This window comes from Triturus cristatus, chromosome 5_1 (genome assembly GCF_964204655.1).
Source record: "Triturus cristatus chromosome 5_1, aTriCri1.1, whole genome shotgun sequence".
NCBI lineage: Eukaryota > Metazoa > Chordata > Amphibia > Caudata > Salamandridae > Triturus > Triturus cristatus.
The window spans coordinates 750,583,318-750,608,994 of NC_140587.1; the positions used below are offsets into that span (position 1 = coordinate 750,583,318).

The 25,677-nt window shown below is 44.0% G+C and overlaps 1 protein-coding gene across 3 annotated transcripts in view; it reads left to right on the top strand.

Annotated features, from left to right (window-relative positions):
• The first annotated feature begins 3,676 nt into the window (after positions 1-3,676).
• The window catches only part of KCTD1 (potassium channel tetramerization domain containing 1), a 370,048-nt gene continuing 348,047 nt past the window's right edge, over positions 3,677-25,677 (top strand). Inside the window, exon 1 of one of the 3 annotated variants that reach the window (XM_085605723.1) lies at positions 3,677-3,801. Coding sequence is in view for 2 of the 3 variants with exons in the window: in XM_085605722.1 (XP_085461848.1) it covers positions 4,837-4,845 (9 nt within the window). In the remaining variant the exon portion in view is untranslated. Of the gene's footprint in view, positions 3,802-4,671; positions 4,846-25,677 lie in introns of those variants that run through there. The other 2 variants (XM_085605722.1, XM_085605724.1) reach the window with 2 other exon arrangements.

Genomic DNA, 25,677 nt, shown 5'->3' on the forward strand with positions numbered 1-25,677 from the left:
GCTGCTTGGAATGGGGAAGATCTGCGGGCTTTGGAACTGTCCCTTCCACCTCTCCTCTCTCCACTCTTGACCTGGGGGCGAGCTGGAGGATGAGGCAGAGGGCGTTTACTAGCAACACCGTGACTGGTGCTCTTGATGGAACTTGGGTGGAAACCAAAACTGTCTGCAATTACAGCAGTGCCCGAGCAACTTTGTCTGATGCCCGGTGGAGCTGCCATATGCAGCTACAGAGGAGTTTGGCTCTAGTTCACCCCTCGGCCGGCACCTACCCAGCCGGACATCGGACAATGTTTTCCTCGCCTCCCTGTTGTGTTTTCCTACCTGCATTCCCTACCCCCGTTTACCATTCCCCCTCTACCTCTTCACTTCCCATAAGACGTGTGTATGCGCTAATAATCTCACATTATTGTGTAATCTCATGTTTTTTCTTTTCTCCTAAATCTATACCTGTCTATGTAATTATGGAACCTGTAAAACTCTGATCCTCATGTAAAGCGCTCTGATACCTCCGGGTCTAGCCAGCGCTATGTAAAACTTTGCTAATAATACCGCGGTGCCCGAGCAACTTTGGCTGATGCCTGGTGGAGTTGTCATATGAAGCTATAGAGGAGTTTGGCTCTGGTTCACCCTTCAGCTGGCACCTATCCAGCCGACCATCGGACATTGTTTTTCTTGCCTGCCCGTTGTTTTCCTACCTGTTTTCCCTACCCCCGTTTACCATTCCACCTCTACCTCTTCACTCCGCATAAGACATGTGTACGCGTCAATAATTCTTACATTATTGTATAATCTCATGGGATTTTTCTTTTCTCCTATGTCTATTCTTGTCTATGTAATTATGGATCAACAACACTCAGACCTGATCAAAGCGGGCTTACACTTTTATAATCTATAAAAGTGGGAGAGGGAATTCGATTTATATACCCCACCAACAACCCTTACTTTCTTTCAAAGGTATTGTCCCAAATCTTAATAGCCCGAAACATTGTAATTTAGCTATAAAAACTTTAAGGTTATCAGTCACTGTGTCCCAAGAATACCCTCCACTTAAACACTCCACTCCATATGTAATAATGGAACCTGTAACTCACTGATTCTCATGTAAAGCGCTCTGATACCTTCGGGTCTAGCCAGCGCTATATAAAACTTTGCAAATAAATAAAATAAAATAAATTGCAGCAGAAGAGTTCTCTGATGTACCACACGTTATCACCACACATTGACCAAACTCTGTTGGAGCTTTCAGTGCTGGTTGTACTTTCCCACTGCTGCCATTTGTAATAGTACATGTTGCATCACTGCCTGAAATGAAGAACATATTACATCACTTCCTGTGATGTTATTTAGGTCAACGGGCGTATGATGTTTCATCTACTATGCCTGGCATTTTGGTCAATTGATGTCTAAACACTAAGCCCTATCTGGCTTTTGAATTAGTAAACTCTATTGGCTGATTTGTTGCATTATGATGCTTTAACCCCACACCACCTCCACGAGTAAACCTTGGACTGCTCAACTTCAGTATCCTGAGGGTCAAGGGCTAAAAGGAGGTAGTTGGTGCTCAGTGTTTTACTCATTAGTTAGGTTAGCCCAAGGGCACACATTTTCAAAGGCTCTCATTGTCACAATCCATGTTTAGTATCCTGGTTGCCCAGGAACTCCTAAAAAAGTTTCCCGTAACAAGGCAACAGTTTGTGAGTGTGTGTGTGTTTTTACAAACTCCGTTAGACACATGGAAACCAACTATGGAAGGGATCAAGAATTGCAGGCTTTGTGATCATGGGCTAAAACATTAACTCTCGTTTTGTGTCTATGAAAAGGGTTGGATGACATAGGCATGAAACTCTTGAGGAAGCAATGGTAATGCCTGGGTGTTCACATCTGTAGCAAGGCAGCAGTCACAAGTATAGTCGGATATGGCCTGCTGCTCTGCGGAATGTCACTAAAATGTATATATCTTATGCTCAACTCCTCTTTTGTTTGTAAATATAACCGTGATTGACTATAAATGTAGGTTTTGTAATTCAGGCCCAGTTCCCTCTAGCAGAGATTTTCTTATATTTTGTTGTTTTCAAAAAATGTAATTAATCAAACAGCACATTAGTAAGTTATATTACTCTGCATCACTAAGTTAGAAAAAACACACATTTATTATGGGGCTGCCACCTAAGTAAATAATCTCTGTAATATTGAGATATCACTTGCAAATTTACAGTGCTTTGAAATAGCCATCATAAGAGGCTGTTATGCCAGAGGTGTAACTAGGGTGACTCATTTTGGGCCAGAACAGCACTAAATTAGCAAGTGCTCGCTCGCTCACCTCCATGAAACACTGTGAATGGTCAGTTCACTTGAGGTTCAAGGACAAAAGAAAGCGCAAGAGAGGTGGAGAAAGGACAAGAGAAGCAGGTTTTTCATTTTGCAAATGTAGTCACCTCAGAATAACAAACTCTCTTGTATAAAACGGTTCTGTTTATGTCTTGTTGGTATATGTATAAAACAATGTATTATTCTCAATAGAGTTTTAGGATTCACTGTTCCATGCAAAGTAATTCATCCATTCAAGGTTTGCTTCTTACAATCTGGACATTGTAGTCCTGGTAATTTAAAGAGGTCACTAGGACTACAACTCCCAAATACCAAAATGAAAATGTTGGTCCGGGTGAGCTACACACACGTGGAATTGGGAAACTGGCGAGTTCTGCAATTATATGCTTTGAAAGCAACTCCTAAGATGGTTGTCTTGGTGGTGACAACAAAACTAGCCTAGTGAAGCAATAGGAAGGATTGAAAAAGGGGATATTAACATCATTTTTTTTTAAATATACTTGAAACTTCTCATTTAGTCCAGTATTTGCATTTGCACACTATGGTGGTGGACCTTTTAATTTAGTGCCCTGCAAAGGAGCTTTTAGTGAAGTGAAACGCTCAAATATAACAAGGCATCTCCCTTTGCTTGAGGAGGATGTGGGGCTAACTCAAAGACCTTTTAAAACATGGGCTAAGTGGGCAATTGCCCAGGGCCTCCACCGTTAAAGGGGCCCACTGAGAAGGTGGGGCTCTCACCTCCATCTATTTATTTATCTTAACCTCTTCCCCTCTCCACTATCATCATGAGGATTTTTGGGGGGACCATGAAAGACATATTTCAGCTGTTTCTCTTGACCCCACTTCTGAAAGTTTAATGTATACATACATTCTTGTAGGCATTGAGTGGATTTCAATTTGCACAAAATGGGTAATAAAATTCAACATTGTTCCAAACGGGGGGCCTCAAATGTGTCATGCCCAGCCCCACTACGATGACACTGGGTGAAATTGCATTGACAGTTCACAACCCCACCTACTGAGTCCAGGTAAACAAGGTCTGGTTACAGATGGGGTTACCAGGTGACTCCATGTCACCAGGACATTTAGTTTCGAGATTTACGAGTGCGTTCTGGGAGTTGTAGTCTAATTTTAACCGGACTCGAGTGCCTGATAATATATGCAAAGGTTTAGACTGGGAAAGTGGTATGACAGTGACATTAGGCCATCTGGAAACTCGTCCTAGTACCCCCTGATAAGAAAGCATGGCTACACCACTGCTTTATACGCTACCCACGATACCGTAGGACCACCGAACATTCTGAGGAAAAAACTACAGGGTAGCAGTTTCAAGACAGAAATGCTCCTATGCTCATGTGATGCTTTGGAGGAGGAGGAGGGGCGATTGGCATCAATTTTAGACGCCTGGTTCCAATTAAGTTTCAGAAGAGAGAGGCAAAAAGGAGAACCTTTTGCGCGAATACCCCCAAAACGGTTTGTGATTGTTCAATTGTTTTGAAAATTACGCGTATAGCAAAACTGTGTCTATCCGCTCTCGTTTCGCCTTTTGGAATAAAGAATGGGCACGCGTTTGAAGTGAGTGTGCGTGTGTGTGTGTGTGTGTGTGTGTGTGTGGCCCGCGGGCTCTGCTTCGGACTTCATCGGGCCAAACGGGGCTCCCTGTGTGCTGATTACCACAGCGCGTCATCTTGGGACGTTATATAGCCAGGGGAGAAGGAAAACGCATTGGCTTTCAGCGCCAAAATCATCACGCTTCCTTTGATCGCACGCAGACAGTGGCAGGAGGGGGAGAGGGCCCAGAGGGGGCGGGGGGCCTCTTTATCAACAAGTCCTGCGACCCTAGGTGCGGCGCGACAATGTCAGGTCAACTTGTGGAAGTGAAGAACCCGATCTGAGCCCAGATGATGATAAAGCGAGAGAGGGGGGCGACCGGCAAGCCTTATAATTATCATCATCTGCTCTCCCCTCTTCTGGCAAAGAAACACTCCATCCATTTGCAGAAATCGCCCGCGGAAACGTTACATCAAAACTAATCACAACGATTAAAATCAGCTTTTTGTGCACGGGGAGAGAGAGAGAGGGAGCAATAAGCAAGTTGGAGGCTGGAGCGAGCCGGATTCCCCCCACACACACAGGCACCGAGAGCAATCAGACACAAAAATATGCCACATAAAGATATCCATACTTTTAAAATCAATCCTGCAGCCCCTTCCATCAGTTAATTTAATTTCAACTTTTTTTTATATTTTATGTTTTCCCCCTCTCTCTCTCTCTCTCCGCTCCCGGGATTGATTTAGACTCGAGGTGGAGGCATGAGCTAATTGTATCCTGATCCCTGCCTTGAGGGGTTTCGAAGCCCTGGAGCAACTATTCTCTCTGTATTTTGTTCTCTCTACCTTGGCCAAGCTATTGCATTTCTCCCTGGCGTGGCGAGCAGAGCAGATCGCTGGAAGAAACCGGCGAGGGGGCGAGACAAGTTGGAGCGAGGGAGAGACCCGGCTGCCCCCGATGTTTCAGGTAAGCGCCCGGCTTCCTCCGGGTTGTTGTTGTTTGCTCTGCTACGGTTTAGGCTGGGGACTTTTCGGGCGCAGCTCGGCTGCTTTTACGCATGTGCCAACAGCGGCAGACGCTTGGCAAATCTCTCTCGCTGATCATCACTTCCTTGTGAGAGAGGGAAAAAAGCGCACACACACAAAACCTTATTGATCGGGAGTTCAAACCGGGCGTCTGGGAGGCGGGAATGCGGGTTGTCTGAAGAGGGACCCGCTTCAGGGCACGCAAGGGCTGCCTCTGTTGGCGTAGATGGAGCCGGGCAGCGCCATGTGGGGCTCCGAAGCCGGGAGGGGCCCCCGCAGCCCTTAGCGTGCAAAGGTCCGGGCACTGCGGGGCGTGTGGGTGTGTGGTGCACGGAGTCAGGGGGAGCTCATGTGCTGGGGATGAAGGGTGCCAGTGCTCGCTTCCGACTAGGAGGGCGCAGGAGTTCCATTAGCCACCGAACCGGTGTTTGCTTTCTGGGCGACAGGGGGCGCCTCTGGCTCGGTATAAACACATTGTGGGGTCTCCGGTTGCCCCCCCCGGGCGGCATCAGCGCCTCGTGCCCTTGTCATGATGGAGGAGCGCGCCGCCAGCCGAGTCAGACTGCCCTCTTCCCCCCTCCTCGGGCGGACTTGGCTGCTGTATGTTGCCAGGCATAGCAGCAGCCTCACCCCCTGGCCGGAGAAAAGGCAGCCAAGCCCACAGCCCCTCGGTCACGTACCCCCATCGCCCTGTACACGTCCAGAAACCTATTGCCATACATGTCATTTAGGTGTCTTTTGTTTTTCTGTCTTTTTGTATATTTGTTTACCCCTCCCCCTCCAAACGCCTCAGATCCTCTTTCTTTTCATGAAAGACGCCATTGTGCTGCTGCAGAGTTTGCCTGAGGGGATTTTCTTTTTTTTTTTTTTTTTCGTGCTTTTATTTTAAGCAGAAGGTACTTTTGTCCATATTCCCCACACACTTCATTGCTCAACCAAAGAACCAACCACTGTGCACATCTCCCATCAGCAACCCATTATTATAAAATGATTTTAATTTTTTTGCATTTTAACAATAGTCTTTCTGCTGTCACAGGGACTGCCTGAAGCTGGCTCTAGGTGTTCTGGATCAAGCCGATGGATAGATTTTCCCTGCAATGAAGCAGGCAGCTCAAGTCTCACTGACTGTGGGTCTCGCACCATGGACCACTGTCTCGCTCTTGAACACTCTAACATTTGGTCATGTTGTCTCATACCTGGAAAATCATATTTCTGTTGAAACGTTAACTTCTACCACAAAACTTCCCTCTGTGGAGACTTTGCCATTGATTACTGTTTGGCGCAGTGCCCAGCGAGGCCCTCTGCAGTCCACCTTCCAACTTTCAGGGGCCAGGTTTAGTTAAAGGAAAAAAGCCAAATCAAGCAGCTTAAGGTGCTCTTTTCCTAATTGACCTGGATTGGTGTTAGGCACAAGAAGGTGTGTAGTCTATTCGAATTCAGAAAGTAGTATAGTTTCATCACTGTGGTGGTTGTCCGGCTGTGAAGGTGGCCAGGTGAGGTGGAGGAGAGTTGGCAACCAAAATCTACTTCGAATTAGCAGCAAAAATATTTGTTTTAGTACCTCATTTCTAGGTAGAGGATAACTATATTGGTTCCCAGGTTAGTGGATGAGAAACATATTTTGGGATGCCGTAACACTAAAAATAAGACATGGATTACATATATAGAGGTGGTAGGGAACTGATGCAAGTTAATTCACATTTTTTTTTTAGCACTAGTGAGCTCGCCTTAATTTATAGGCATTAGATACTTTAAGGGCCTCCTGGGGGAAAAGGGTCTGCAAAAAGCCTTTTCTAACCAATGATCGAGTGAAGAAAGCCCACCATGCCTTTTGTGAGATGGCACCTGGTGGATCACATAAATAAATAGGTTTGGTACTGTCTCCAGTTTTCCATAATTGATTCGCTTATTAGGATCATCTGTGCAGAGTTGTTTTTAGTTTGAGGCCCATTACATTTTTGAAGTTGCTGTGATGTTTTTTTTTACCCCCCTCTTTTAGAATGTGATCATGGCTGTACAATGTGTCCACCAGCCGTCAATAGTGTATGTTTTTGGTTGTAATTTTGTATTTGTCTAGTGCATAGCTGTCACCAGTAGAGTTGCTTAGTCCAATAGATTGTAGCTCCTGATGGCATCTGTGGTGACAAGGCGCATGTGTGGAAAGAGTTGTCATATGCGAAATGTCAGAGATATTCTTATCATGCCACAGTGACCTTCATACAGCTATGCATGCCTGTGTCAAAGATGGCTGTTCAAGTGTCACACATTGATACACAAATACATGTTTGCCCCTCCCTCGGGTGTATTTTTTGATTGCCACTTTCCGTGTTTACTGGAGGTTAGCAGCAGGGCTGTGAAGGACGCACTGGGCCTAATTCCACACAGTGCTCCGGGGCACAACAGGCATTTCCACCAAGTTCTGTGACCCCAGGCCACTTCAGTATCACATAAGGTACCATAAATGCTCGCTTGACCCCCCCCCCCTTTGTAGTTTGGATCACTTCAGTACAAAGTGTGCACCTTGGAATCCCAAGAGATAATTGCCTCATTTGCATATGTCCAGACCCCGAAGTAATAAAGGGTATGCTGTTGCTCTTGTGTCTGTGCCATATTACAGATGTGGGCAAAGAATTTGTTGGGAGGGGCGCACATGCGCAATGTACGAGGTGGCACTCGTGCTTGCCCTGATTGCACCATGACATATGGGAGCGTGGTCCCAGTGAACCCCACGTAACCCCACCAAAAGCAAAGATGGATGCTGTTACAAACTGTGCCCATTTGCCGAGAGATCCCTGCCTTCTGTTGAAACTAGGCTGTGTACACCACCTGAAGGGAAAGGCTGATCTGATGGTTCAAACAGTTGGTCACCATTGGTTCACATTCACTCCTGCACTAGGATATACACATATTTTGTAATCTGGTGTGCAGTGTGAGTCTACGCTAAGCACACCCAATTGTGGGTGTGCGGCGGCACAGATCAGGAATGTGTTTGAAGACAGCAGGTGTTGGGGAAGGGAAGCAGTCACATTGGAATATGCTAGAAGTGAAGGTAGCCCTGAATGTTTTTACAGACATGTACTGGTAAAGAGTTTCATAATCTAGCAGTGTGTAAAAACCAATCAAGTGTCTTTCAAATATGGTAGCACAGAATTGAAGTATTCGAATCAGAAGCAAAGCCTTTGAGTATAGGCTACATATAGGCTGCTTTTGTCTCTTGTTGTCAAGAAAGACAGCCTAGTGCCCTCAAAGCCACAAAACCAATGTAGGGACAATGAGCAATTCCATATTGACAGGAGATTATATACTATTGCATAAAGAAAACAGTTAGCCTGCTCTGTTATGAGGCTAGCTCTATTGCAGGAAAGCTTTGTGGATTCGTATTCCTCATATTTTAAAGCTAGCCACTATCCGTTGGTCTTGGGCTACCTCCAATCCTGGGGTAAAAACACAATTGTTAAACAAAATAATTAATGCAAATAATAAATGATTCTCCAGTTAAGTGTTAAACAATTTTTGTTTTTTGGAATAAAATGCTTTAAGTGTACTGCATTTTCTTTGAGAATCCCGTCTTGGTACTATGTTTCAAATTCATATTTTAACCAACACTTTTACTTAGCAGTAGTTTTTAATAAGCAAAAGATCAAACTGAAGTTTAGTTGAGCGCTGGTTTATCAAATCAAGTCATGTATGTTGGCAAATTTAATATTAAAGTTTCCTAAAACTGAAGTAAGGTAGCTTTCTCTGTTGTATCTGGTTGGGATCATCTTTTACAAGTAAGTGTCACACTCTACTTTCCTTGATAATGTTCCCTGACCTTTATGAATTTATGGAAGGAAGTTGTGCTAAGATTATAAACACATATTCAGTACGTTTTCCTTTTGGGATGTGGCACCCTTGAAAGGACAGGCGGCCGAAGTTGATCACAACATGTAATTATGACTTCACTTAAAATGATTCATCCAGGAATAATTGACGTTACGCTCTAGTTTTCTACATAAGTGCAGGGAGTTTGCGGAAGTATGCCAGGGGCATCTGACAGCATATTATTCTACACACTGGGCCCCAGCTACAGTTTTGTAGTGACAGTTGATAGGTGGTACTAACAGAGTTTGAACGCAAGTATTTTCATTTTCATTTTCATGGTGAAAGTGAGTGGAAAGACTTTGCAATTGTTGCTACAAACTATTTTGGTTTATTTGGAAAAACGAGGATTAGAAAATACATTCTTCAAAATGTAATGAAGAGATCTCCTTGAACCTGTTTTACAATCTGCCTGATATATTTCCGTTATGTTCTTGAAATTAGAAAAGTAATAAAACCAAGGTCTGCACTTCCACCTTGGAAGCGCTACAATGTTAATTGAGTAGTGTCAATCTAAGATTAACTGTAGGATTGAAAGGTTTTCATGAGGGCAATTAACCTGTTTGCTTTTTTGTTTTTATTTCAAAATGGCACCATCCAGGCTATTTTTGTCTATAGTTTAATGCTAAGAAATTTGTTGTAGAAATTTAATCACAAAAGAAAAACTGAATAAAATCAGATAGAAATATTTGTATGAAGACACACCTGCATGGATAGTGGACCCACTGTGAAGCCAAGGTAGGCAGTTTCACACATATGCCTGAGATCTTGTAGATTAGAGTAACAAATGCAACTAAGGATTTACCTTACCCACATGCTCTAAAAGCAGGCAAGACACATCCATGGCTTTCTATTGAAACATATTGGTTTTTTTTCGGGAGAATATCCAAAGTCCTCTTGGTTGACAGCCTTGGAGAGACTTGAAAGAACTAACAGCACATGTGCTTTCCATTAAAAAAAAAAACAAAAAAAAAAAACCTTACAATTGGAGCCGTTTGGGGGTTACAAACCATGCCATTAAGTGCTCACTGGTAACTAGCTAGGAGATAAAATAAACCAGCCCAAACAAAATCTTTGCTCCAGTAGAATTGTGCCCTTTTTTCGAGAACTTCAACATGGTTCTGAAGGGGTTAGGAGTAGTATCTTTTTTTTCTGGGCTAATTTTACCCAAGTATGCATCTACAATGGAAAGTTTGTGCAGCTTTTGTGTTAATCTACATGGGCTCAGTTGATCCTCTGCATCAATTACAGTATTCTGTTTTTCATCAGCACTCTCAATGTGAAAACAGTGACACCCACCCTTTAAATTTGATAACTAATGTTTTCCTTCAACTTTTGATCCGCGTAATCTCTGCTCGCCCAGATGCCTTTTTGCCTGCTTTCCATTAAAGCACACGTATTACGCTGAAGCTAGGTGATACACCTCTATCTAGTGAAGTTCAATTTTCTTTGTTTTGCAACTTGGGTCATGATTTATTTCCAATGTGCTAAGAGGCTATGGTATAGAAGGTTTCTCTTTCCTTTTCACATCCCTATTCCCTGATTGCTTTCTCTGTATATTATTGTATGCAAAGACTGTGACTGACTCATCCATCCCATTTGTTGCTTCTTTTCCTATGTACATTGATGGGCAGCAGTATGGAGGACTCCTTTATCAAATGTGCAACAGAAGTTCGTGTGGATGGACTTCTGTTTGCTCTGGTTCTACCCAGAGAAGACGGAAGTTCTGATTGTGGGTGAGCATATGCTTCTGTAGGCTTCTCACCTCTGTGTGCCTGAATGAGCTTGATCCCTGTCCTTGTGCTCAGTCAATAACATGGGTTCAGATTCACATCTCTCCTCAGCTCTCTAGCCAAACCAACGCGGATATCTTCACCTGTTTTTTCTTCTTAAAACAGCTGAACAGTATTCTGTATTATCCCACATTGGAGGTCAGCCATTTCAGAGATCACTAGAATACTCCTCATCTATGGCTACACTTTGTATTTGGACCAACCCAAATTTTTGTTCTAGCACTTGAAAATCATCTAGAATGTAGTGGCCCATCTCATCCTAGGGAATCATGAATTTCTGCCATGCAATAGGCTTTTAGATATGCTTCACTTGTTGCCTACAGAATTTAGGGTGTATTTGAAAATCCTGTGCCTTGTTCAAACTTGCGCCTGAAGCTAAGCTCCTTCAAACTTCTAATTAATTATGCTCCTGTTGGAACAGAAAACACCCTCCTACTGTGATGAGTTTGCACCACTGGCCTGAGTACCCCAGCTGCCAGGATTACAGGCAAAGATATTTGGATACCTGGTGCAGATTTTTGTTGATTATGCGTGTGAGCCATGACATAGGCCTACCTCATGGATTGCAGTCTTGTTGGACCCGGAGAGACGCTCAAAGAGCTACTGTCATGATAGTGAAAGGCTACTGCCTTTACCAAGAGTTAAGTAGCACGAGTGCAGGGGTGGCAGTAGACAGTGCAGTGATCAGTAGGACTGAACAGGCCTTTTAACCCATGCCAATGGAGTTGGGTCTACAGGCCCACTCATGTAAAGCTCTGCTGCTGTGTTCCTAAATCAACACATGGCTTACATCAAGTTAGTATGCAGCGTTGTGTAGAGCATGTCCAGGGTGTTTGTGTGTGTGTGCACCTGTGAGTGGTACAATATATGGAAGACTCTTATGTTCCATTTTGGGAGACCCAGGGCCGACGGGTGGTGCATGAGGAGGTAGAGGATTCTCGTGCAGATTGTGGATTGCTGCATTTCTGAGAGCTGAATGAGCCACACACTGGTTGAAGGAAGAGCCATGTTATTCGGTACTCTTAAGAGGGTACTTTTTGCTTTGGTGAGAGGTCACTGGAAAATGGCCTGGGCCCAGGGAAACTTGTACTGCCTCATAGAGCTTTAGTCATTGGAACACTTTAGAATTTGTGTCAAAATGGTTTTAATGGCATTTTTCAAGGGTAACAAAGCCTTGTAGGACACCGATCTACACATTCGGTCAATTACATCCGCAAGCTACATAGTTCCACCATTCTTAATACATAAAACCTAGCATAGATCAGCGTGAATATACAAGCATTTGAACTCACACACTTAACTTTGGAAGAGTCTGTGTGGGACTCCTGAGACCTGGACTGCTAGTGGGGCCTAACCTGAATATATATTGTTATATTGTGAAAAGAAAATAGCCACTACCATTAGAAAGAGGGAAGTGGGACTCCGCCATCTGCCTATCAAACACTAGAGTGCTGACCCCAGGAGACTGTTTTATTTGTGTATGCCATATTTTACTTAACATTTCTATATAAATATTCCTTTTTTCATAAAAGCAAGTCTTTGACTGGACAATCATTTATTGCTTCTATTGAATGTATTTTGAGTTGTTAGCCTGTGAGCATCTAGCTCCCCCCAAGAAGCCTTGCACTGCTTGACTCACGCTGCCACATAGTCATGTGCTGAAGGGGTACTTGGCCTAGTTGCTCAGGATCTAAAGTAATTCGGTCCCTGGGAAATCTGGAGTAAAATGCCATAACCCCCATGGTTGAGCCCAGTAGCTCCTGCTTGGCCCTGTGTAAGAGGTTCTGAAACTCCTCACAAAAGAACTAAATCATTTCTTGGATGAGGACATATCATTTTAAAGTTTGGTTCTACAGAAATAGACTAGCATGCACATTCTTGATGCTTGCCCTGACTCTCAAACTTTCTGCCAGCTTCTTTCAGGGAAACTCAGAATATACTTTTGTTTTGCAAATGTGAGACCTGACTCTCCTACTGGCACCTGTTAGTATAATTTCTTACGTGGTACTAACTTCATGTCTCCGAGTACCTAAAAAAAGTCTATGGTGTTAGTGAACTTCATAAAAGTCAGATAAAATGTAAGCTGGATTAGTGGTTTCTTTTAACAATTCTAAGTTGAGTGGTTACTTGCACACAAGGTTGGATGAGTCTATAGCGAAGAGCAGGCGCACCAGAAGGGCTCAGCAAAACACACAAGATGATGGACGGAATGTTGCACATTGGCAAAACATTCACCCCCAGTCACAGATCTGGGTTTAATCCATCGTTATTTTGCTCACCACGCCACCCCAGTTCAGATAGGGTCATATGCAAATCAGTCTTGACCCTGTGCCTCATGGGAACAGTCCAGCCCAAACTGCCAAGCCATGTCTTCCCTGGACCGGAATCAAGCATCCTAGGACCGGTTTCGGGGTTTCACCCCTCTTCAGCCAGGATAGCTTGACTCCAGTGGCGTAGTGAAGACTGGACCCACGTCTGGCCATACCCTTCCCACATAGGGCGAACAACAAAACACACAAGATGATGGACGGAATGTTGCACATTGGCAAAACATTCACCCCCAGTCACAGATCTGGGTTTAATCCATCGTTATTTTGCTCACCACACCACCCCAGTTCAGACATGGCCATATGCAAATCAGTCTTGACCCTGTGCCTCATGGGAACAGTCCAGCCCGAACTGCCAAGCCATGTCTTCCCTGGACTGGAATCAAGCATCCTAGGACCGGTTTCAGAAGGGCTTGTCTCACAGGGTACTTTGTGGGACAGTTTTATGGCTGTGCATGGGCTGCTGTTGTATACAGTGCAGTACAGGTGGGGCAGATTATATAGAAAGAGCTGCATCATGTCACATTGGGTGTGCCAAGGCAGGGGGTTCCACTGCAATTTGAAAATAAATTAACTGCCCGCTCACACAGATCCCTTCCTCAATATATTCACTTTCCAGCTCTACTTAGCACAGTCATGCAGAAGGCACCAATGATCGTTGACTGTCAAAGTCGGTGTACAGGTACCCCAATCAGGAGGCGGGGTCTTTTATCACTGTTGTTTTCATTGATTGTCTTGACAGTTTAATTTGTGGGGTTATCTGTGAATTATGTATTGGTCTTCTTGAGATTAGGCTAGTGAGTGGACAAAAGAGGGGGTCAAAAGTAACTTTCTTTTCAACCTGTTTAGAATGTCATCATGTACATCCAAATGGAGGGAGGTGGTCTGATGATTCCAGAAGCCACTGTATGAAACTGTGAGGTTCAAGTTCTGTGGAATGGGGTTTTTGACAATGAGGAAAATATTACCTTTTTAATGCTGAACTTCTATTGGTGGAGTGAATTTAACTTGTATCAGGGTAGCTGCCAGCAGCCAATAAGGTGGAGTTTAGAAATCATGAAACTTAGTAGATGGATGCAGTGCCCCCCTAGGTGTGTTGAGACATTGACCAGTTTGGAGAACCCAAAGTGTCCATCTCTTAAATTATATTTTCATTGTCTAAATAAGAATGATCATTTTCCCAAATATTCAGTAATGGGCAGACTATTCAAGCATACAACTGGTGACAAAGATGCACTAATGATATAGACTGTTGGTGAACTGTGCAGTGACATATCAAGGGTGCCATGTTCCCTAGTTTAAGAAGGAAAATCAATCTCACTAAACATACAAATGCACATTGTATTGTACCTCCTACTTCCAAAGGGTTGCCGTCCTCACCCATATCTTTGTCTGTCAATTGACCTCTATTATGTTTCCTTTTGCCGCATTCCATTTTTCTCCTCTAAATCCTGTTTTTCTTCTGCCTTTCCTTCCTCTCCTCTGACATCTCCACTGCCATATTTGCATTTAGGTTGGAAAAAGTTCTTTGGTTACAGGTCTGCTTGTGGCATCACACTGAAGTATAGAAAAAGTGATAGATGGAATGCTTGAATTACTTTCAGCTGCTGGCAATTTCACGGGCCGCATCCTAGTCCATCACTGGGCCTGGAAGGTCATGTTGGACAGTTCTTTTGGAGCAGGGTCTAGACAGATTTGCATATGATTGGGTCCGAAATTAGGTGTCTTCGTGGGTGAAAAATCATTCACTGAAGTATGGCTCGAGTGATTGCCAGTGGCTAAGATTAATTCAAGCATCCCATCCATTACCTTACTGTTGCAGCTGATGCCTTAAGTGTGATGAGTATGCCCAGATGTGGGCTCGTTCCTCACTCTGCATGTGGAACCAAGCTACAGTCAACTAAAACGCTCTAATCGGGGTGAGACCAGTCCTGGGTTTCTTTTGTTCTGGTTCAGAGAGGACATGCCTGGCTGTTAGAGCTGGACTGTTCCCATTGGAGCAGTGTCAAAACTGATTTGCATATGGCTGAGTCCAAACTGAGATGGCATGGTGGGCTAAAACAAAGGACTGGAGTGTGGCCCTGAGGGATTGCCAGCGGCTGAGATTAAGTCAGGCATTCCATCCATCACAGTGTTATTTACAGGTCCGCAAGGGACAAAGAAGGGGAGACCAGGTGCAATGTACCACTATCCAATTCATATATCTGGGTAGTAGGGTGTTCATTTCTTTGTGTCAATCCCACACTTAGACGGCAGAAAGGAGAAGTCACAGTGGAACCTGTTCAAATATCCCCAGTAGTTCGCCACATTTGCATGACCTCCTTCAGAGCTACACCTGTAGTGCCAGATAGCCCTACTACATCCTCAATCCCACTGCTGCAATGTACTGTTTCCTAGAGACCAGTTACTAAGAACATTCAGCCCACAACTAGCATAGAAAGGTAATGGAGTTGCTCTAGGCCACTCTACCTGCTTCCACTTTCCATTAGATTATGTGAACATATTCTATGGCTGTTAATCACCCCCAGATCATGCCAAAGGCTGTTGTGCTGAGAAAGCAATGACTTCCTCTGCACTGTCCCAAGTCAAGTGGTCAGTGCACAGTTCATGTGCAGTTAAATAGTGCAAATAAATATTACGCAAAATTACATAAAGTAGGAATGCTGCTCTTAATCCCATCCCCCGTATCCCATTTGTTGAGTTGCCATTTTTTTAATTCACTTAAATGAAAGAGGATCACATCACTCCCAAACAATAACATAAACTGTGTCCGAGTCAGACTATATTGTTACTCATTCTAGCCCTGACTAAAACGTCCGTTTCCCATTTTTCAAGGGCTGTTGCATTGAGACAACAACAATTTAATCTACTCTGCGTTGAGCGACCAATGCAGTTCATGTGCAGTTGGAACAAATATTTCATTAAATTGCACAGGTTAAGAATGGAAAGTTTAAAGAAGTGGTGGACTGCACCATGCCCCATCATTCAACGCCTCTGCCGAATGATCGAAATGGACGGCAATTCATACAAATGAAGAGTTAGTCATACAGTAGATAATACAAACCAATTATATTTTATTCCGGTACACTCAAGCGGAGTCCAGTCTGACCAGCCTCCTAGAATTGCTGCAGAGGGACTGACTGCAGCAAGCATAGAGAACCAATATGTACAATTCAGAACCAATGAAGACACTCCCTCAATGGAATTTCTTAGGCAGATGCAGCTAAAACAAAGAAGCACAGAGGATAAGTTTCAATTCTGAGGCCGGGCACACATTATCTACAAACCAAGGCTGAGCTGGCAGCAACATATTTTGAACCAGACTCCTGCTGGTTGCCCTCGGTTAACAATAGGAATTTTTATCAAGGGGTGATCTTATGAGGTATATCTTCTGCAAAGGTTTATCTGCTAGTAAGGTGGCTTGGGGAAAGAGGGAAGGGATCTGCAGTAATTGTGAATGCATCCAGCATTCTTTCATGTATTGCTTGCAGTATAGCTCAGGTTGTTATTGCACTTGCTAAAGAGATCTGTGTTTATATTATTGCTCGAAAGATTGAATAAACATAAAAAATCTAAATATGCATGCTGCAGAGCACTGCAATCACATGTTTAAGAGTCCAACCAGATGGCACAGTTGCATAAAACACTGATGGGAAGTGCATTGCTGGCAAAGTTGTGTCTTCATTTATGTCAAGCAGGATAGGGAAGCAACGTGTCTTTTAAAAAAAACTATATCTAATATCTCTGAGTTTTACTGATAATAGCAAAAAAATAAGTCAGTGACCCAACGAGCTGTCAATCATACATATGTGAGGGCCCAGGTGGGCATGCTAATTGAACATGCAAGTTATCACATAAAAATACAACCCATTCATGTCAAATAAAGTGGTGTGAGTGCTGTGGGACAGAACAGCAACAAGAAAGCTCAATCTAACCACCTGAGGGAGTAGAGGGACGGATCCTGATCTCTGCCCTGTAGGTCATAGAGGTAAGAGTGGGGGAAAAAAACCTGTCACACAATTGCAGCTTCCCGTGTTGGGAGGGGGAGGAGGGGCAACTGAGGTTTCAGTCAAAGAAATGCAATGCTCTAAGTCTAGGGGGTTAAAACATAGAAATTCAAGTTTGGACAAACAATCGGTAGTTTCCGCTGAGTATTAGAGGTTATGGGTAATGCATTCCATGGAGAGTAACTGCCATATCTTGTGGAAACAAGACTCAGTTGGCGGGAGTTCGTCCTTCTTACAAAACAGTGCTATGAGCTGTTTGGATGCCCCAGTCATGTCAAGTCTAAGCCCAGTCCGTATGTGTCATGGTTTCCAGAGCTAAACGTTTCAGACCCAGGTGGCAGGATAAGCCGGCAAGGGATATCCTAGTATGCCTTTTGATGCGACCCATGATTTCTTTCCAGTACGTGTGGATCACCGAGAATGACCAACAAATATGAAGAAATGTGCCAGTGTCTTTGTGACATCACCAGCAGGTCTGAATCAAGATGGGGAGCATGTGAGAGAGTCTGTCGGGAATCAATTACCACTGGATCATTACCTCTGAGGATGATTCTCTGGGGGGAATACTCTTATGTATTTTAGGGATCTCTTTCCAGAGGTTGTCCCTGTGTTTATTCGGAATTGTTTCTTCCAAAGCACTTTCGCAGTGTGTCTGGTACAGGTGCGTAATACAAGGTTTCAAGTTTTGGATAGTGGCGAACGTTCTGGAAGCCAACCGCTTCATGCCCTGACAGGACCTGGCCAAGGTTTGAAATGAGGTGAGAGCATGAGTAGCAACTTGGAAGTTTGCAGGATGTAATGCCCAGTAGCGAAGTCGGTAGTACTGGAGTCGAACGCTCTGTGGGATATGGAAGTCTCTCTGAAATTGCTCAAAAGATGTGATTGAGGATGCCTGGAAGAGATCACTCTGGGCCCTACAGTTCCCCCGTGTCCAATCTGTGAACGCTTTATGGTCAAGGGCTGGAGTGAAGTCAGGATTGCATGAGAAGGGGGAGTTCGGGGAGGGGAATGTGGTGAAGCCCCGCCTAGTGGCTAGATGGTCCCAAATGTCCAGCACAGTTTTCTACATGTTCCCAGGGTGCCTAGTTTTCTGGAGCCAGACCAAATCCCAGAGTGTTCCTCATACCACAGTCCATATGGAACCACACTTTTTTGCTTTCTCATACCACCCGGCAATGTAGTCCTAAACTTGTTTACTGTCGGCCAGAACAAAGTACAGTTATACAAAGTTACTTTTCCACAAAAAGAAATCCACAATCTTTCACCAGTGAAGCTGACTTTTAAACATAATTGGAAAATAACTTTTAATGACAACTACTGTTTTTCCCCACACCTAGATATGAAGAAATGATATGACTGATACATGGGCCCGTTCCATGAAAATGCAGCAGTACCTACAAAGTCAAAAATTTTTGGGGCATTGTACACTGTGAGGCAATACTTTCCCTAAGGCCTAGTGTACCCATTTTTATATTTTAAGCACCCCACCCTGCGGGCTTACAAGGCACGCTTTAAGGTGACTTAGTTAAAATAATCTAGGTTTTTCTACATGCAAAGGCCCTTTTCCTTGTCATGTGTCACTGCAGTACTGTGTACATAGTGTAAATACACATTGCAGCCTATATATAAAATATTTACTTTGTGTGCCGCTGGTGTAATTCTTGGAAAACAACCTTTACAACGCAGTCATTACATTGCACTACATTTTCAACGCAGTCATTACATCGCAACATCCTTTACAACGCATGTCACTACAACGCATTCATTACATTGCATGTCACTACAACGCATTACACTACAATGCATGCCACTACAATGCAGGCATTACATCGCATGTCATTACAATGCATACCGTTATAACGCATAGTACCCCTCCACTATCCAACACTTACCCAACTGTTGCACCCCCTGGAGTTAGAATAGTAATTTTTACCCCTGCACTATCCAACACTTACCTTAAATGCAATATAATGGTATGTGTTGTAATGGTATGCAATGTAAAGGTATAATGTGATGTAATGCATTGTAAAAGTAGTAGTTTAAAAAATTGTTGTAGTGGTATGCGATGTAAATGTATGCGTTGTAAAGGATATTGCGATGTAAAAACTGCATTGTAAAGGCATGCGTTGTAAATGTATGCGTTGTAACGTGATACATTCGGAATTCTTGCATCAACTTGAAATGGCTTTACAGGAAAGTTCTATATCCTCTTTGGGTGAAATCACAATATTCAGGACAGAGCAAACTGTGGCAGTGCCATGGTGCACAGACTTCTAATACCAGCAAACACCAGGTAAAAAAAATCCAGAGAGGCCACACTTAAGACAGAAGTCCTGTATAAGGAGTAAAAACATTTGTTTTGTCAAATACCGTGGATATTATATACTCCCTAGTTCCTTTAATGTTGTGCCTGTGCACAGTCTAATTTTGCATTTGTCCTTTTTAGATCTGGCTTGTCAGTGAAGCTGTCAGCAAGGCCGATTGTTACCAATTCTTTAAAATGTACATAGTTAGTTTTGGCACTGACCAGAAGTGCGTCTTTCTCTCGCCTTTTGCTATTGGCTATTTGATGTATCATTCCGCCTCCGGTGCAGTGCCTATACTGCAATGTCTGGTACTCGTTTACATTTTAATAGTACACTGAATCATTGACAATTTAATTATTTATCCAATAAGTGCACTGCATACAGAAACAACCATTGAGTTTTTTCACTCCAGCAGGCTTTTTGATACTCTAGTCAGGATTCATATACTTTGTAATCCTAGTTTTTTTTTTAATGGTGGCACTGATACAATCTCATTTAGATATGAGCTCATTGATGCAAGCAAGATACAATGTACCTTTGAGTTTCAGCGAAAATTGACTGGCTGACTTTACACATCTTTCAACCTGAGCAGCTCTGAGCTCAGCATTGTTGCAAGGGGCTCATCAGGTCACTTCTGAATTGTAAACAAAGCTTCAAAACTTAAAGGTTAATCGCAAAGATATGTATTGCATGTAGCAAACTACAAAAAGCCAAGTCAATAGAAACCCTTTTTGTAGAACGGAAACAATGTAATGTCCGTTGTAAATTACAAATGTTTGTTCAGTGTACGAATTAACGTTCGCTACAGTTAATGCATGCAACCCGCTGCTTGCAACTAAGGTTGCCACATCTCAAACTAAAACAAGCATTGGCATAGCCAATAGGTCTCGCCTTGGGGACCTTACACGTGTTTAGATATGCAGCACAATATCCTTGCTGCAACAACATCAACTGTTGCATGGCTAAACACTTTTATGGTCCCAAAGGCGAGACCTATTGGCTATGCCAATGATGTTTTTTTTTCTTTTTCTTTAATTGCGCAAACTCGACGCGAAGGTATGGGAGGGCTTTTCATGAGCACCAGTTACGTTACACAAGGGAAAATTCTTTTTATTGGTAGGCATGGGGAGATTAAGTGATTTGCCCAGAATCGCAGGATGTGGAGTTGACCTGGAGGCTCAAACCTTGGTTTCCCGGCTCCAAAGTCGGAAGTCTAGCCGTGAGACCAGATCTGTAACCCCAGCAGTTGATTCCTATACCAAGGCCTCGCATGCTTTACTTAGGGTTACGTGACACTCAGGTTGCAGTGAGCTGACAAATGCCACATTGAAGTGTTTGCAACTGAAATCTGATATGATCGGAGCTGTCCCCGCCCTCTTCATCCTTACGTCATCATGACACGTCGACTGATATATATTCATAACGCATTTTATCATGCCTTCTGCTGTCTGCTTCGTTGATAGAGCACCCAAGAGAGGATAAAGCTCAGAAGACAGATGGCATGTTTATTTCTGAGAAAGGATAGTGTATAAACTTATAAAGGAGTAATTGTCGTGGCTCTACCCAAGTCATTTCAGTGTTATTGCACAATCAAATATGAATGAACCTTTATCACCTAACGTAACTCATATTTATTTTTACAGACGGATTCAAATAGAAGTGAATATTTCTGGCTCACCAATGTTATATTTTCTGTCATATCTGGCATCCCAACGTCACACAGTCTGCGGAGCAGCGCTGCGAGGCCTGCGTCTGTGTTTGCAGTGCGAGCACATCGGCGGTAAATAAATGAAATCCAGACTATTACAGGAGGCTGCTTAGCGGACGTCACTACTGGTTACCAGCGTCAGTCGCAAGGCGCTTCAGCTCCAGAATGACCGGGCTTGAGATGCAATTAAGTTCCGGGGTCTCCCAGGGTCGCTGTAGAGGCTGTTGTCCCCCCTGAAGCGCTCTGTCTTGACACTGATTAGCGCTTAAACAATGTGGCCGCTAACTAGGCACCCTCTGGGACTAGAGAACTGGAAGATGCTGAGCGGCGGCTTTGGTATTGCTCCTTTCTTGTCTGACTGTCATATATTTCCTTGTTTCAGGAAATCCATACCTCATAAACAATAGAGAATGTGCCTAGACCCACTATACGCAGCGCTAGACTGCATAGAGAATGTGGATTGACCCACGGGAACGCAGTGCTAGACAGTGCAATGGGAATGTGCATAGAACTCAGCCCGTGACACTAGACTGTGCATACACCCACAGCAGGCAGAGCTAGACTGAGCATAAGGAATGTGCATAGAACCACAGCATGCAGAGCTAGATTGTGCTTATGGAATGAGCCTAGACTCACTGAACGCAGTGCTAGACTGTGCAGAGGGAATGTGAATGGACCCACTGAATGCAGAACAAGATTGTGCATAGGGAATATGAATAGACCCCAGCATGCAGCACTGGACTGTGCCTATGGAATGTGCATAGGCCCGCAGCATGCAGTGTTAGACTGTGCATAGGGAATGTGCACAAACCCACAGCATAGGGCGCTAGACTGTTCGTAGGAAATGTGCCTAGACCCACTGCACATAGTGCTAGACTGTGCATAGGGAATATGCATAGACCCAGAGCACGCAGTGCTGGACTGTGCTTAGGGAATGTGAATGGACCCACAGCATGCAGCGCTAGACTGTTCATAGGGAATGTGCCTAGACCCACTGCATGCAGTGCTAGGCTGTGCATAAGAAATGTGCATAGACCAACAGCACGCATCACTAGACATTGCATAGGGATTGTGCATAGGCCCAGAGCACACAGAGAACATAAGGAATGTGTAAAGACCCACAATTTGCAGCGCTATATTGTGCATGGGAGAACCAGAGTACCCAGCGCTAGACTGTACATAGGGAATGTGCACAGACCCACAGCACGCATAGCTAGACTGTGAATAGGCCAAGATATGCACTGCTTTGGCCGTGAAAGGGGGTGGGGGGCAGTGCCACCGGATAGAAACTGAGGTAGGGGGGGGGAAGAGTCAGCAGGAGTGGAGGGAGCAAGGGAAGAGAGAAGGTGGAATTAAGTCAGACACAGAAGTGCTCGAGCGAAGGAGCGTTTGGGGTGGGAAGGGAAGGGAAAATATTTGAATGAAGAAGGCTGAGAGAAGAAGAAATAAAGAGATAAGGGAGAGAAATGTGACAGGAAGGGGGAGGGGCGCATGTACTAGCAGAGAAGGATAACGTGGGAACATTAGAAGATGGTTAACCACTTTGGGAGTGGGGGGCAGGGCGAGGAGTACAGATCAAGGGAGAAGGCAGAGGGTGGCGATAGTAGGGGGAGTGAGGGCAGCAAGAAGGAGGGAGAGGTGACAGAGGAGCGGAAGAGATAAACAACAGAGAGCAGGGCAGAGAGAATGATACACAAGCACACGCGCGCGCGCGCCTCGCACAGAAAGTAAATTAAAAAAACAAGTTGGACGAGGAGAGGAGGAGGCGGTAGGGGGGAGGGGAGAGAGGAGGTGGCCGGCGCCAGTTTCCCTTGCGGGAGCAAGCAGGAACTGTCTGTTAATTACAAACAGATGGTTTCAAAGCTCGCTCCGCAAAGAAATCGGCAAACGTGCACACATTGCCATTGAAAGCAATGCAACGGGTGCACGTTTTTGAGCCAAAAACTGAATCGATTCCTAAAGGTCTCCTCCTAATCAGCGCATTCGCGCTGCATAGGCGAGACCTAAAAAGGTTTTGTTCAAGTGTGATAAATTTCATAAAGGTTCTCAAAAAGAAAAAAATGCATTCACAACTCGTTGTCTATTGCCCTTATTAGGTCTGGGTTTACAGCGCAGCTGTCACCGGAAATTACTTGATCTACCTAAAAATGGCTTTAAGAAGTACTACCTGAGAGGTGGCTCCCCCACATGTTGGTAGCCAGGAGTACATGTTTTGATTAGACAGAAGTTGTGTGCTTCCACGAAAAAGTGCATGCTTTTGACACCGCTGTCATCATTTTGTTTATTTATCCAGCGGCCTGAGCTTCAACTTTGAGGGACACACACATGGCAATGTAATTTTATGAAAGTGACTTGGGTAAATAGATAATGTACGGTGTTTGTTTTTTCTCTGGCAGAAGCAGAGATGGGAGGAGGGCAGCAATTACCTTAAGATCTCAAAGTGCTGTTTTGTGCTTTAGAGCCCTTGGCTACTCTAATCTTCTTGGTTATTAGGTCTGGCTGGACAGTCCAACCTTATATGATCAACAAAAAAGAGCTTTCTAAGCCCTACTGAGTGAGGTGCTTTGGCTCCACTTACATGTTTGTTCCCCTGAATACAGGAGTTGATTGGGCCAAAGTGGTCTACTTACACTGAAAAGACTGCTTGTGTTGCACTTTTTAGCTTGCGTCACAGTCTATACTCATTGCAGCAAGTCTGAGTTTGTCATGATGAAGGCTATAGGCCTGATCTGTGTATGGTGAAATGGTATAACTGCACTAGGCCTGACGTATTTATTGTGAAAAACATATGTTAAATTTAATAGACCTTTTAGGATGGATTGTTATTAATCTATATTATATACAGATTGGTATTTTCTTGCATGGAATGTCACATGTTACCAAAGTAGGCAATGGTTTTGATGTCTGTCACCTAGTGTGACAAACTGTAGAAATAGTTTTGCTCTTTGAGAATCCTTGTTAGGCAGCCTTAGGAAAGATAGTATTTTGCTTAGCCAACAGGGATTTTGTACACCTTACTTATTTCATGACTGTGTGTCGGATGGTAGCCTTATGGAAAAGCTTATACTCGAAATGGTAGGCCTGAGTTGACCATGGTGACAAGCAATATGCCTATTTGGTACACTGGAAAAGCTATGGCTGATTCCATAGGTATGGTCTGCATATTAATGAAACATTATGACAAAAGCAGTTGGTTTAGCTTATTAATAATGAAAAACATGTTTTAAAGCCAGTAAGCCTTCAACAGTTGGTTATCACATTGTGTTACCAGCTAAATCTAATCTCAGTTTACCATAGCAGGCAAGGAGTTTGCTGTTGGCCACCCGCTATGACAAACCAAGGGAGATTTTCAATGTGATTTTTCTTTTGATAGCGGTTGGATATTGTTTTTCAAGCTGTATTTTTCTATATATTTGTCATTTTCAAATTGTATGTATGATGGTTGACTGTTTATGTGCACTTGAATAGGCTGGTTTTGGGTAAGGGTCAAGCCAATGTTAAATGGAACAGGCTTCATCTGCTCGTTGAGAAAAGTCATGCTAGATATCCTAGGTTTGGTCTGTTTTTTATGAAAAAATGTGACCTAGCCAGCACGCCTACATTAGGGCCCGATTAGGATTGCGGTCAGTCGGACCGCCGACCACTATCCCGGCGGTCAGGAGACTGCCCAACTAGCAGTCAGCAGTCCGACCGAAGCATTTCGATTCAACCCCGGACTGGCGGTTGGAAAGTGCTCATTTTCACAGCGGCTTACACTGCGACCCAGGAAAACTGCCGCAGCACAAACTGCAGTGTAAATGAGCATTTGTGCACATGTGGTGCATGGCACGGTGGATGGAGGTTCATGGTGGCTACTGTACAGTGGCCCACAACAGGCGGGGGCCCTATTTGGGACCCCCAAAGTCACTTTCTGACAGCCTTTTTACGATGGTCTATCCGACATGAAAGTGCTGTCAGAAAGGAGTATTGCAATCCTGATGGCGTTGCCTTCCATGGCACCACTGCCATTCAAGAGATATGATTCCAAGCGCTGCCCCGACAGGATCCCAGACCTTGTCATAGGCAATGGTCTCCCCCCGACGGCTGAGGGTCCAAACGCCTGCATCATACTGCGACAGTCGGACTGAAGGGCTGGCAGGCAGTTGGACCGTCACCGCCAGCCTGTACACTGGAGTACAGCTCACATTGTTCAAACTAAATTGTATCTACTTCCAGGTTGTAGTGGCAACTGAAGTAAGAGGTGTTGAAATGTGCTAAAATATGACAATCTATCTAAAAGGATGGGTTTCCATCAGTGATGGTACTTTATAAAGTACAACCAGCATCAGTTAATATGGGCACTGGGTGGAATGTTCCAAATGTATATACATGATGACGATGACTGTGTAAGATGGGGTTTGAATTTTTCCAGCCCTGAGGAAGTTGAAGGGTGACTTATCTATCCACTGATGAAACACGTGTTGGCTGGCAGAGGAATCTGAACTAATTAAAAGAAAGGATTGGCGAATATATAGACAGCTGGATGACTCATTTTGTTTTCATAAATCACTGTGTGTGCTTAGAGACTAGTGTCAATTGTCTTACCTTTGTCTTAAGGGATGCAGGGATGACATCCCTCCAATTTTGAGCACCGCAGTAACACATTAACGCTCTATTTGTGTACTGTGTCCTGAGTGCCGAATTCCATTACTCTCCCCTTAGCTTGTAGTAAAAGATTACCACTTTAGGCAAGGTCTCCCACTTCATCAACCCTGGGAAGAGAATTTCACTG